This window comes from Vulpes vulpes, chromosome 6, assembly GCF_048418805.1.
Source record: "Vulpes vulpes isolate BD-2025 chromosome 6, VulVul3, whole genome shotgun sequence".
Taxonomy (NCBI): domain Eukaryota; kingdom Metazoa; phylum Chordata; class Mammalia; order Carnivora; family Canidae; genus Vulpes; species Vulpes vulpes.
Genome location: NC_132785.1, coordinates 26,992,332 through 27,006,375, shown reverse-complemented (window position 1 = coordinate 27,006,375; position 14,044 = coordinate 26,992,332). Strand labels below are relative to the sequence as shown.

General features: G+C 33.7%; 1 protein-coding gene across 7 annotated transcripts in view; it reads right to left on the bottom strand.

The window, feature by feature from the left end:
• PIBF1 (progesterone immunomodulatory binding factor 1) overlaps positions 1-14,044 on the bottom strand; it is a 191,886-nt gene that overhangs the window by 73,491 nt on the left and 104,351 nt on the right. For all 7 annotated transcript variants that reach the window (XR_012002003.1, XR_012002002.1, XR_012002001.1 and 4 more), the window contains exons 11-13: positions 12,343-12,508; positions 5,349-5,499; positions 614-704 (exon numbers count right to left, since the gene is read on the bottom strand). Coding sequence is in view for 3 of the 7 variants with exons in the window: in XM_026017692.2 (XP_025873477.1) it covers positions 614-704; positions 5,349-5,499; positions 12,343-12,508 (408 nt within the window). In the remaining 4 variants the exon portion in view is untranslated. The remainder of the gene's footprint in view (positions 1-613; positions 705-5,348; positions 5,500-12,342; positions 12,509-14,044) is intronic.

Genomic DNA, 14,044 nt, shown 5'->3' with positions numbered 1-14,044 from the left:
GATGAATTAAAGTGAGATCAAGGAGGTAGGTAAAAACAAAATCGGCTAGGTCAACTAGAAAACTGACTAATCCATGTACTATTTTTCTTAGTGTACTTTAAGGAATATCTTATGAAATCACGAGGGATCTCCCCCCAAATTTCTTGGGCTTCACAAAGTCTTTTATACTTTTAATTATAATATGTGTTCTATCTCATCTGTCTCCCTTCCTCCCTCCTTCTCTTTCTCAAGTATATGTCAAGGAATGTACACAGGTAAATAAAAAACAAGAGAAAAAGGAAGCATAATTAGTTAATTTTAACCTGAAAACTGTTGGTACGAAAGCATTTCTAACTCACTTAAAATAAATGTGAAAATAAAACTAAAATGGTGTCATTATCACTAAATCTAGTTCTAGGAAAATTCTAATGTACACTTCTATTTTACTGACCATTAAACTTACTTAAAAATACATGAAATGCATGATTATAACTTACTTTGCTTTATTTTGTGAGCAATTTAATATTTATGCATACTAAGAATAAAGTAACTTTACTTTGCACATTATCAAAAAGCATAATGTAATTACATTTAGCTTGAGTAGATAAGTAAAACAGATATATATTGATTTTACCTTTGCTTTAGTCGTCTTTTGGCCGTTGTGGGAACATTAGCACCATAGCCATAGGAAAAAAGAACCCTTTCAGCCTCATCTTCATTTTCAACTGAAAAATATTAAAGTGTATGATGTAACATAAGTTTTTTTTTTCCTTAAAAAGCATGGCAGAAGTGAAAATAAAAGAGGTCATGCTAATGAATCAGGGAGCATGAGAACATTTAAAAAGGGCTAATGCATAATCTCAAAGAGTCCATTTGTAAGTAGAAACATATTTCTTAAAGTATATGGTTGCTTAAATTCGTTCCATTTATTTTTAAAAGGTGTAAGGGCTTGCATCATATGACATGTTAAAGTTTCTTGTTATAAAGCATGAAAATACAGATGCTGTGTTATTCTGAATGATTCTAAGGCTTTTTACGTAGAATGTATGTTATGCAATTATAAGTAAGTAATGCTAACATCAATTTTACTGCTTCTCTTGATAAAAGAAAGGGCTATTTTTAATTAGGAAAGATGTGCATCATTTTATCAGAACAACTTTATCTTAACGTGTAATGATGAATCATGCATTTAAATAGGCTACTCTGAAAAAAATGTGCAGTACTAAGAATGTATTGATGGCCTTTTTTTTAATTAGAAAAAAATTCAGCAAAACCATTTACTTCTGAATTCTGCCACTGTCACACCATTCTTTTTCAGAAGGAATTTTAACTGACAGGTTAACATTTTATTATTATAAAGTTTAAAGGCAATGACAATTTTACTGTAAGTTGGGATTAAAAAATACTTAAAAGTCCATAGAACTAAAGGTTTACAAGCTTAAAGTACTCAATGACATATAACAATTTTTAATAACACTATTCAACAACAATCATTATTTAACATTAAAAAGAGAAACCTCTCAGAAGTGTTTCAGATTTAAAACAAAGCCATGTAGGTCACATTAGTAAGTGAAGCTATTTGCAGACCCATTACTGTAATATGTACATAATTGTTGACTGATCCTTTTATGACACAATAAGAATTTTAAATAAATTTTTCCTGTTTTTCTTCAACTTTACTCCTATTTCTTCATGGTGAACTAGAATCAGTTTTCAGAGGTAGAGTTATAAGCTATCAGGTAAATGTGGAAGCAAGAGATGACATATGCCATTACTATTGGTGTTATCAGCTATCATGGCTCCAGAACTGAAATGAGTTCTCCAATTCAGCTGTATCAGAAGGGCAGAATGGTTCTATTAGAGGTGGCATTTAGATAACTAGATGACTCCTGTCTTTAAATTCAGAAGGAAGAAGGTAAAGGTAGTTAACATCTCAGAAATCCATCAGTTAGATATTAATGGACATCTTAAATTTAATACTCAGTGTATTAATAACTCATGGGATAACTAGTCTAGTGGTGATTTAATTACAGAAACAATGTACATGGTAAATGACACTAAAGAGATATGAATGTGACTTAGAAGTATAGAGCACTGAGCAACTACGTCTGAGTGCCACCATTTTTCTTAAGCTTGGAGCATTAGTGGGAGAATGTGTGGGGAGACTAACATTCACAGAGAAGGCACAGGAGGGCCTGTGCATGTGTAAGGGCACAGAGGTGTGAAGTTTTAGTAATTGTGAGATACATGGTTGGAGTTAGCTTAGAGAACAATGGTAGAAGGTAGGCTCAGTTCCAATTAAGAATGGAACTTAAAGTATTATTTGCTAGGCTAAGAAGTTTATTTAATTAAAAATTAATAGGAACAACAAAAGATCTTTGTTGTTGATGCTGATATTGTAGAAAAATAATTTCTATTAATGGGGGGGAAAAGATGGCCTATATTAGCACAGAGAACTCCTCACAAGTTATAGTAATAATCCATTTGAGACACGGTTCCTAAGAGCAAGGGAAGATGAACAAAAGAAGTTAGATTCCAGACAACTGAATAGGTGTGGAGGTGAGATAAGGCAGTAGACAGAATAAGGGAGAAACCAAGGTTGACGAAATCTGATGGTAATTAGACTTCAACCTTACTAACAGGTCAAGAATACAAGAAAATTGGTAAGTTTCACAGACAGAAGAAAAAAATGTAAGAAATGTTACACTTTTAATGCCTGTAGGAACTCTTTTACAGATCTATAGAATCATTAGCCTATGGAGAGTAAATGAAATTGTGGAAAGGGATAAGATTATTCAGAGAGAAAGTAAGTAAGTACGAACTGCAGAGTAGTTGAGGGGAAAAACCCCTGGTGAACAATTAGGTACAATTAGCTAGAAGAGACAACAAAAGTGATGGAGAAGAAACAATCAGAGGCAGGTGATTCTCAAGAAGCATCTCAAGAAATGTGACAAATGCCTCGTAGAGGTAACAAGTAGGATGAGATGTAACAGAAGGTTCCAGAATCTGACAACTAGAAATCTGGTTTTCTTTTTATATTGGAACTTATTTAGCTTCTGGGCAATACCCCTCCCTCCCTCCCTTCCTTTCAAGTAGGCTCCATGCCCAGTGTGAATTCACAACTCTGATATCAAGATCTGAGCTGAGATCAAGAGTCAAACGCTTTACCAGCTGAATTCAACATGTAAATTATCAACTATAGTTGAATATTTATAGTTCTTCCTAAAAGAATTAAATTTACATAATATAAGAGGTAGAAATCTTAAGTCTACCTTCAATGAGTTCTGAGAAATATACACACACATGTAACACAAACCCTGTAAAGATACAGAACATTCCAACACCCTAGAAAGTTCCCTAACATTTCTTTTCCCAGTTAATTTTTGGTGACAATCATCTTTACCAGCAACCACTGTTCTGCAGTTTTTCACTGCAGATTAGTTTTTCCTCTTTATATAGAATTTTATATAAATTTAGTTATATCAGGCTTCTTAGACTAAGCACAAAGTTTTTCAGATTTTCCATGTTGTTGAAGAATCATTAGTTTTTTTTTTCTTTTTATTAAAGAGTGGTATTCTATAGTATAAAATGTATTATGGTTTATTTAGCCATTTTCCTGTGATAGTCACCTGGGCTACTGCCAGTTTTCGACTATTATACATACAGCTCCTAAGAATATCCTAGTAAAAGTCTTTTTGTGTGTATATGCTTTCTTTTCTCTTGGGCAAAATACATAGGAATAGAATTGCTGGATTATTGGGTAGGTTGTTTGGCTTTATAACAAACTGCAGTTGTTCTATATTCTCACTAACATTGCTATAACCAGTCTAATTTCAGCCATTCTGGTAGGTGTGTACTGGTATTATTAAAAGTGGGCCTTAACAGGCCCTTGAATTTCCATATAAATGGAGTATAAAACATATTTTAAACTTATTGTAATGTTTAATATAAGTTATAAAAATAGAAATCCTTGCCTTGTACTCTCCCTTAAAGGGAAAGCATTTCTACTTCATCATTAGGTATGATGTTAGCTGTAGGTTCTTTGTAGATACCATTTATTAGATTTAGGAAGCTCTGCTCTACTCCTGATTTGTTTAGACAGAGGGACATATGCAAAGGTATGAAGAAGGAGTATGGAACTTTCAAAATAAGATGATATGATAGGGAACGGTAAGGCATGAAAGATAAAGGAGAGTCTAATTTAAAAAGTCATGCTACAGAATCTGACTTTATACTATTTCAAGAAGACTGACAGAGAGGCATTAAAGCAGGTGTATGGTATAATCAAATCTGAGTTTTATAAAGATTCCTCTGACTCCAGTGAAGACACTGGAGACAAATTTGGAAACTGTTGCAGTTATCAGATATTGACCCAAGAAGTGGAAAAAAGTGACAGGAATGAAATAAAAGTGTTCGGGATCCCTGGGTGGCGCAGCGGTTTGGCGCCTGCCTTTGGCCCAGGGCGCGATCCTGGAGACCCGGGATCGAATCCCACGTCAGGCTCCCGGTGCATGGAGCCTGCTTCTCCCTCTGCCTGTGTCTCTGCCTCTCTCTCTCACTGTGTGCCTATCATAAATAAATAAAATAAAATTAAAAAAAAAAAAAAAAAGAAATAAAAGTGTTCCTTCAATTGGCCTACAAATATTACATAGCCTTTACAAGAAAATGTGTCTCAAATAGATTTGAATTTAACCTCAGCTTCGATTGAACTTTAAACCTACTTTATAAAGAATGCCCCTGATATTTCCAACTTTTGAAGAAAAATAATGTGCTGCAGCAAACATCTCAGTCAATGGTGAAAGGCTGATTTAAAATATTCCCTTAACACCAAGGATAACACAGGAAGACAGCACAATAAAAGGAAATAGAAGAAGTAGAAATTAAAGGTCCAGGATTATAACCAGCATACTCAATAAATTTCTGTTTTTCAAGACTCATTCAAAGTGTCACCTTCTCTCTTAGGTGTTATATTCCTCACCTCCAAGGTTGGAATTAACTTATGACCTCTTCTGTATTTCCACTGAGAAATGCCTATTTATTAATAGTAGCACATATCTGGCTACTTTAATTATCTTTACTATGTTTGTTTCTTCCAGTGGTCTAGGTTAGGAACTCTTATCAACAAGAACTATCATATGAAATCCACAGCTTTGGATTCTCGCACATGTAAACTTTCAATTGTTCAACAATGGAACTGAATAAACGGAAAAATAAAATCTCTCACAGTTAACCTATTTTTTAAATGCCAACTACTGAAATTAAGATTAATTTTTAAAATAAACGAAATACACCAAAGCAGTTTTAGAAGCAATACCAGGTTCCCTGTACTGCCAGTAAGAGCTGTGTGTGTGAGGTAGTGGGTGACTTACTTTCTGCAGTTTGCATTATTATTTCATCAAGCTCTTTTTCCAATCTCTCATAAATGTCTAGCCTTGCCTGATGCTCAGAGTTCCGTGATTGAAGTTCAGTAATGCGTTTTTCAGAAGAGGCTTGGAGACTATAAAATTCTTTAGTTAAAACCTAACAGTGGAAGAAAAAAAATTGCCAAGGCAGAATTAAAAAAGGTTAGTAGTTAAGACAAATATGTGACACAAAAATACTTTTAGATTTTTTTCCTCCTTTCCTCCTTTCCTTTAAATGTGAGGAGAAAGTAGCTCAAATGAGATGAAAGGAGGTAAGACACATCTATTTCTAAGGTAAATAATTCAGTTGTTTGCAACTGAAAACTATGAAGCACTTTATTATTTGAACTGAATAAACAACAAATTTAAAACTTAGAGTTATAGAAATAAGATTAGCATTTGCTTGTTAGAACTAAGAAATGCAAGAATGTCATACTTACCAGAAGGTCATTTATTTGGCAATTGTAGCTATTGGAGAAAGACTTGCAGGCTTACAAAGCTGTGCATAAAAATGATATACTCAGTTTTCCATCAGAGCTTATTTCATCTATGCTTACCGTGGTTTTAATGAGAGTTCTGGTTTCTCGAACAATCATAAATTCAAAGCAACAAATCAAAATGATAAATATGAAGTACTACTTGGGGCAGTATCAGAAAATGCCTTTCTATAGAAAGGAAGGATTTAAAAAATTATAAGTAAGAGCTATGGAAATTGGAGTTATTTTGTATAAGAACAAAAAAATCCTACACTCTTCAACGGTGATTCATTGAAGGAATCACTAAAAAAAGAGAGACTATTTCTAGTGACAAAGGAAATGTTTTAAAGCTAAAATAAAATTCCAATTATCTAGAAAGTTTGCTAACTAGTACAGACTAAATTATGGAGTGGTATTACAGTTGCTTCTCAATACAGCATAAGCAATGTAGTATTTCCTTAGAAGCAATAGAGTATTATGGTTAAGAATATGGGTTTACAGTCAGAAAGATTTGGGTTTCATTGCTGGTTTTGACACTTATCCGTTGTGGATCTTAGGCAATTATTCTTTCTAGGACTAACTCAAAACATTGTTGGATTACATAAGATGATAAATTCATGGTGCTTAGTAGAGTGCCTGAAATACAGTAAGTTTGAAAAATACTATTACAAATTTAAGAATTATGAGAACATTGTATTAAATGGCTCATAGAAATAGAGATCCATTGGCTAATTACTCTGAATTCTATATAATGAAACAATTTTTTAAAAAAGATTATTTATTTATTTGAAATAGACAGCAGAAGCAGGGGGAGTGGCAGAGGGAGAGAGAGACTCCCCACTTAGCAGGGAGCCCCATGTGGGGCTCGATCCCAGGACCCTGGGATCATGACTTAAACCAAAGGCAAACGATTAACTGAGCCACCCAGGACCCCATATAATGAAACAATTTTTAACACAATTTATTTTCTCTCATGACATAAAGTTCACCTTAACAGATGTGATTGTATGCTTTTTCTGATGTGGAAAAAGGAGAAGATGCAGATTTACTGTTTTTACAAACAAAAATTACAATTTAATTTTCCTTAACCTATTGTATCTTATTTTCCTTCAATTATTTCCATCAAAACTTCCTGCCAAAATAAATTAAGCATTATCCTCCACTTCCCAAATTTTTTTCTTTGGAAGATGAAGAAAGAATAACATGGGAATAATGATGATGATTATGATGATGATTGTATGATGATGATGATTTTAGTGTCCCTGATTAGATCAGAAAAAGAAAATTCATCTTTTAGTACTATTTCTTTATTCTTGCCAGCTGGGAATATATTTTTTAGAGACTTATTAATTCATTATACTAAATCGCTAGTCAGTGAAATAATCTAGAGCTTTCATAGAATTTACTATATTGAGATGTAATTCATTAAGACTTTGGTGGCTGATGACACTAATTCCATGGTCAAAAGAGGATCAGTAAGAACAGTGTTAAATGACTATTCTCACAACACAGTTGATACTTTTCGTCTGTATTCCACTTCCCTCAATGAAAACACCACAATGAAAACCTGCAGATATGGACATCTAAAGATATAAACAATCAAAATGTTGAAGATGAGATATTTCAAAAAGTATTATTTTATTTTTTTAAGATTATTTATTTACTCATGAGAGACACAGAGAGGGAGAGAGGCAGAAACACAGGCAGAGGGAAGAGAAGCAGGCTCCATGCAAGGAGCCTGATGCAGGACTTGATCCCGGGAATCTGGGATCAGGCCCGAGCCAAACGCAGATGCTCAACAGCTGAGCCACCCAGGCATCCCAAAAAAGTATTATTTTAATAAGAGATTTAAAAAATAGTATTAAATTGAGAAATATAATTTAAAATTCCTATTTTTGTAACACAGAAGAGAGATTGCCAGAAACACCTAATACCTCTGTACTCCATGGTGAAGAATTCCCTTTTACTTTGGATTTGTTTGAGTGGTTGCTATAAATTTATTAGTGTTTCTGAAAAGCCAAAGAAGAACTTGATTGCTGGACCAATGGAAGGTTATTATATTAAAGATTTTTTATGACAAACCAACATACAAATATTTGAGTTTGAACATGAGTGCATAAAATAGATCAGCTGCTTTTAGAAATCCATTAGATATTAAGCTTTCACAGTGGATATTTCCTTCCTTTAAATAACAGAATGATACAAAATTACATAAGATGATATATGTAATTACATATAAAATAAATGATAACACGGGATGCCTGAATGGCTCAGCAGTTGAGCATCTGCCTTTGGCTCAGGCCGTGATCCTGGTCCTCGGATCGAGTCCCATACTGGGCTCCTTGCGAGGAGCCTGCTTCTCTCTCTGCCTGTGTGTCTCTCATGAACAAATAAAATCTTAAATAAAGAAAAAAAAATGATAAAAAAACTTTGGGTCAATAATTGCTTTAAAAAAGAAATAAAAATATAAAGTCTGTGTTTTGGGAGCCTTTGCCAATTGACAATTAAAGTAAAATATGCAGCCCGGATGGCTCAGCAGTTTAGGGTCGCCTTCGGCCTGGGGCCTGATCCCGGAAATCTGGGGTTGAGTTGCACATTGGGCTCCCTGCATGGAGCCTATTTCTCCCTCTGCCTGTGTCTCTGCCTCTCTCTCTCTCTCTGTCTCTCATGAATAAATGAATAAAATCTTAGAAAAAAGAAGTAAAATATATTATCTCCAAATTATAAATCAATGAAAATATTGGGTAAAAGCCACAGAAAAGTACATAAATACAACAATCTTTATCCTTCACAGATTTCTCTCTAAATTCACTGTAAATAAGAATTCTTAGAAATACCTTCCAGGATTTCAGAAAAATGGATTCGAACAATAATATTACTATAGTAACATTCACCAAACCATTCATTCATTCATTATTTACTGAGCATCCACCATGAGCAAAGCATTGTGTTGGGTATTGGCAACATAATGATAAATGAATAGTCCCTGTATTCTCAAGGCTCCCAGTTTAACGAGGAGGAAATGTAAAGAAATTTACATTTTATCAACCAGTTTTTAGAATCATAATATTTTTTGCCAAAATGTTTCTCCATTACCTTTACACAAAAAAACACAATAATTGCTAGTCAACTGAATTCACTCACTCTCTATGGGAGAGTGGTTTTCATACTGCAAGTTGTAACCTTTAAGAGGTCATGAAATCAATATGGATTGCAACCAGCTAAAAATAATAGAATGGTTCAAAAAACATCAGTACCATGTGTTGTAAAGTATTATTTAGTGAAATGTTTAAACAAACAGAAGTACAGAGTAAGAGGGAAGTGGTTTCCCTGTCTTCCTATATATATACCTCCATCCCCTTTCCACCTGCCTCAAGACACATTCTTAAGCACAGTCATCCAATCTGGGGGAAAAAAAGAGAAAGGCATTTTGCTAGGAATTATGAAATTTAAACTATGGAAAATATACCTTGAAAAGATGAATTTCAAATTAGAGCTGATCAAATACAGTCTGACTGAAAATGTGTGGGAGAACCTGCCGTTGCAGATTATGACTGTAGTAGGTTTCTGAAGAAGGTATTTGAAAAAATTTTAAATGCTCAACACCAGTTTGCTTTAGAAGTAGACACTATCTACAATTTTTGTTTGTTTCTTTATATATGTATTTAATATCATTTTAATATTTTTCTCTATTGCTTTATTTTTCTGTGAGTATCTTTATCTTGTTAATCTTAGTTTTATTTATCAGAATGCTTTGCAGAAACGTAATCTCTGAGAGTATTGTAATGAAAACTTATTAGCTAATTAATCATGCTAATGACATTATACTTTCATTCGATTTTTAAAATTATTTCACACAAATCTAAAATATTCAGGAACATGATTACATGTAACCATAGAATTCATGTTTATAGCAAAAATATAGTTTTATTTTTAAAAATATTTTATTTATTTATTCATGACAGACACAGAAAGAGAGGCAGAGACACACAGGCAGAGGGAGAAGGAGAAGCAGGCTCCCCATGGGGAGCCGGACATGGGACTCAATTCCAGGTCCCTGGGATCATGCCCTGAGCTGAAGGCAGACACTCAACCACTGAGCCACCCAGGTGTCCCACAAAAAATACAGTTTATAACATACTAACTGAAAATTGTTTATCCATAACTGAAAATTGTTTATCTACTACTTAAACAAATTCTAATTTTTACTATAATAAATAAGGCTGTGATATATTCCATTAATATAAACTCTTACAAACATCTCTTATTATTTCCTCAGATAATATTCCTTTAAAATTACTGGATCAATTTTTTTAAGGACTTTAACATAGGTCACCATATTGTCAGAAGAGATGTATGTTCCATTTTCTAACTGCATGAGATTTCCTCTTACTGGTACTCTTGCCAGTAGTCTGAAAACAATGAACAGATCTATGTAAAGCTAGAAAAGAGTTTAAATTCACAATTCTGTAATTATTAGGGAGAATGCATGTTTTCATCTATTTCTTAGCAATTTGCATATCCTTCCTTAAAACCAGTACATTCCTTCTTTCCATCTATTTTCTAGAAGAGGAAGGTATATCGTTTTGATAAGAGATCTTTCAAAAGTAAAGACATAAGCCCTTTCTCCTACATAACACAAATATTTTTCAGTCTTCATTTTGCCCTTTAACATAGAAACATTAAAAGTTTTATTTTTCTTATATTTCTTCCCCTACTTTTTTAAATTCTTATTTTTTTTAGAGAGTTTATTTATTTATTTGACAGAGAGAGAGAGAGAGCACAAGCAGGGAGAAAGGCAGAGGAGGGAGCCTGCTGAGCAGGGAGCCCAATGTGGGGCTCAATCCCAGAACCCTGGGACCATGACCTGAGCCTGAGCGGAAGGCAGATGCTTAACTGAGCCACCCCAGTGCCCTTCCCCTGCTTTTAATCAACACATCAACAGAATTAATCCCCAAACTGACAAAATTTCATCTGTATTTACTTTTAATAGTTTTATAGTTCTGTATTTATATTTAGCTAGGATCCATTTGAGTTTTATTTTGATATGCAGTGTGAAGTATGTAAACTGTTTTCTCTAAATACTCAAATGATTATCACAGCACTATTTGTTGTCTAATCCACCTTTCCCCCTGATTTGTAATATAAGCTTTACAATGAATACATTCTTAAATTTATGTAATTATGGGTCATGAGCTTGTACCTGATACGACTTATGGATGTTTCTTCAGTGTGTTTTAATTGTTCTTGCCTCAATGAATTTTAAAATGTGATACATATTTCTTTTCATTATTTCTTTTTAACAATTTTCTTCAAAATTTTTTTTATTCTTGGGGAACCTGGGTGGCTCAGTCAATTGAGTATCTAACTAGCGGTTTTGGCTCAGGTCATGATTTCATTGTTGAGAGATTGAGCTCAGTGGAGAGTCTTCTTAATATTCACCCCCTGTCCCTCCCACCACTCACATGCACATGCTATCTCTCTCACTCTCTCTAAAACAAATAAGGAGATCCTAAAAATTATTCTTTGTTTTTTTTCCAGTTATACTACAGAATTACTTTGTTCAGTTAAAAACAAGCATGTTAGTATTTGATTAAAAATAAACATATATTACTTGATAAAAATAAGAAAATATGTAATACTGAATATTACCTTCCAGAAAGATGGTGTTTCTTATATATTAGTGAAGTGGTATGCTTTTCTTAACATAGGCTCTGCACTGTTCCTATTAAAAATATTCCAAGTAATTATATATTTTTGGTTGCTACTGAGAATGAGATTTTTTTTTCATTTTCTAATAATTCCAGTCCTTTTTGTTACACATCTTTCTGAAATACACGTATCGTGTGTGTGTGTGTGTGTGTGTGTGTGTATGCATGCGCTCATGTACAAGACAGTGCTAGGTCCTACAGGTAAAATAAAGCTCAATATGATATTCACCCTATACTTATTGAGCTTACATGCTATGCTAATTTTATTATTTTATTTATTATTTTTTAAAATTAAAATCTATGCCCAAAGTGGGACTCTAACTCATGACCCCGAGATCAAGAGTTGTATGTTCTACTGGCTGAGCCAGCCAGGGCCCCATGTTATGCTATTTTTTTTTTTTTTAAAGATTTTACTTATTCTAGAGAGAGAGGGGGAGAGCACATGGGTGGAGGGAGGAGCAAAGGGGGACAGAGAGGGAGAAAGAATCTTTTTTTTTTTTTTTTTTTTAAGTAGGCTCCAAGCACAGTGTAGGGCTTGAACTCCTGACCCTGAGACCAAGAGTCCCATGCTCTACTGACTGAGCCAGCCAGGTTCTTAGCAGGGAGAAAGAATCTTAAGCAGACTCTACACTGAGTGTGGAGCCCAACATGGGGCTTGATCTCACTACCCTGAGATCAGGAGCTGAGCCGAAACCAAGATTTGGATGTTTAACCAACTGAGCCACCCAGATACCCTTCTTATGCTAATTTTAAAAGAAAAGTTTGTATACGTACCTCTAATTTTTTCTGATATTTTTCACATTCCAATTGACACTGTGTGAGATTTCTTGCAGTTTCTTCTTGTATAAGTTGAACACGCTCACTTTCAAAAGATTTTAATTTACTTTGATGGAGATATTCCATTACTTTGCTTTCTGTACTAAGTTGCAGTTCTCTATACCTGAAAGAAACAGAATGGTTATGAGACTCTACAGAAATCTCAATGATTTATATAAACATAAACATGACTTCTACTTTTTTCTATACCCCCATATTATTATGTAGTTAATAACTTATACAGCAAAGCTTTTGTAAATAATTTAGATAGGCATACGTATGGAAATATGCTAAGTGTGGAGAACAAAACATACCAATTAAACTACCTCTACTGCTTCCTTTTTTTTATTCCTTACATCCCCAAATATTGCCTATTATTATTATTTTGTAAGATATTTAAAATAAAAAATAATAAGAGCAAGTTTCAGTTATATTGCTTAAAATGATTTAATTTCTATACATTTCAAACGCCTTCTTAAATCTATAGCAAAACTGATTCTAAGCCTGCTTCTTTCTAAGTAACGTCAGAGGATGGCAGGAAATATGCGCATTGGACTGCAAATTCTTAGGACTTTTGTAAAATAAATTTTAAGTTAGTAAATATATATATTTGGATATTACAAGAAAACATAATGCACAAATTACAGAGATAAATATATAAACAAATAGTCTTTTATAATACAGATAAGGAACATTTTCTTCATACCATAGGTCTAACTAGTAATAAAACCCTTTCCATATATAAATCACCACATATTATAAATTTGAAAATGCTTCAGGACGATTATGTTCTAGAGAGGAAAACACAGGACACATTATACTGTTTTAGAGAGCTATTATGAACCCAATAAAATGCTAGATATGTTATTAAAATTCATTTATTCAAATATTTATTCAGCTAGTCCCTATGCTAGGTAAATGTATATATATAATGGTAGACAAAATGGCTCCCCTCCCAACAAGTTAGTTTTCTGGGGAAGATAGGCAAATAAACATGAAAATTCAATATGGCAAGTACTTCTATAGGGTAATCCCTTGGTTCAATAGGAATAGAGGAAGGAGACATAATTTGGTTTGTATAGATGAGTTTGTGTAGTGGGGAGTATATAAGGAAGACTGGGTGGAAAGTGTAGAGATAAGAAACAGAGTATATGTACAGCAGGGAAGCAGAGAACACAGTCTATTTTATTCAGGGTATCTCATGTAATCCTCACAACAACCCTATTAGGGATTTTGCAATGAGAAACCTAAGGCTCAGAGATGTCAGAGAATTTAACCGGAAGAAGCTGCTAGGAAATTACAGGTTGGGTCTCAAATCCAGCCATATTTGACTCTATAGTAATTGGTCTTTCTAGTACTACATGATATTCTGAACTGATAATTCTGAGATCAGATAAGCTTTTAAAGGTCATTTCACGGGGTGATAATAAAATAACATTCAAAGAATAATCAGCAAAGAAATGCATGAGATATTTGCTCTTGGCTACTTCACTTCTGGAATTCTTTTGTCTTTGAAAAACATCTGACATTCAGATTGGTGGAAGTTCAATGTATATTGGTACACATGATTTAATATGTAGCAAGGCTATCAGGTGAATACCAGTTTATGTGTTTAACATTTTGGAAAGTCCTGCCAGTAATTATACACACACACATACAC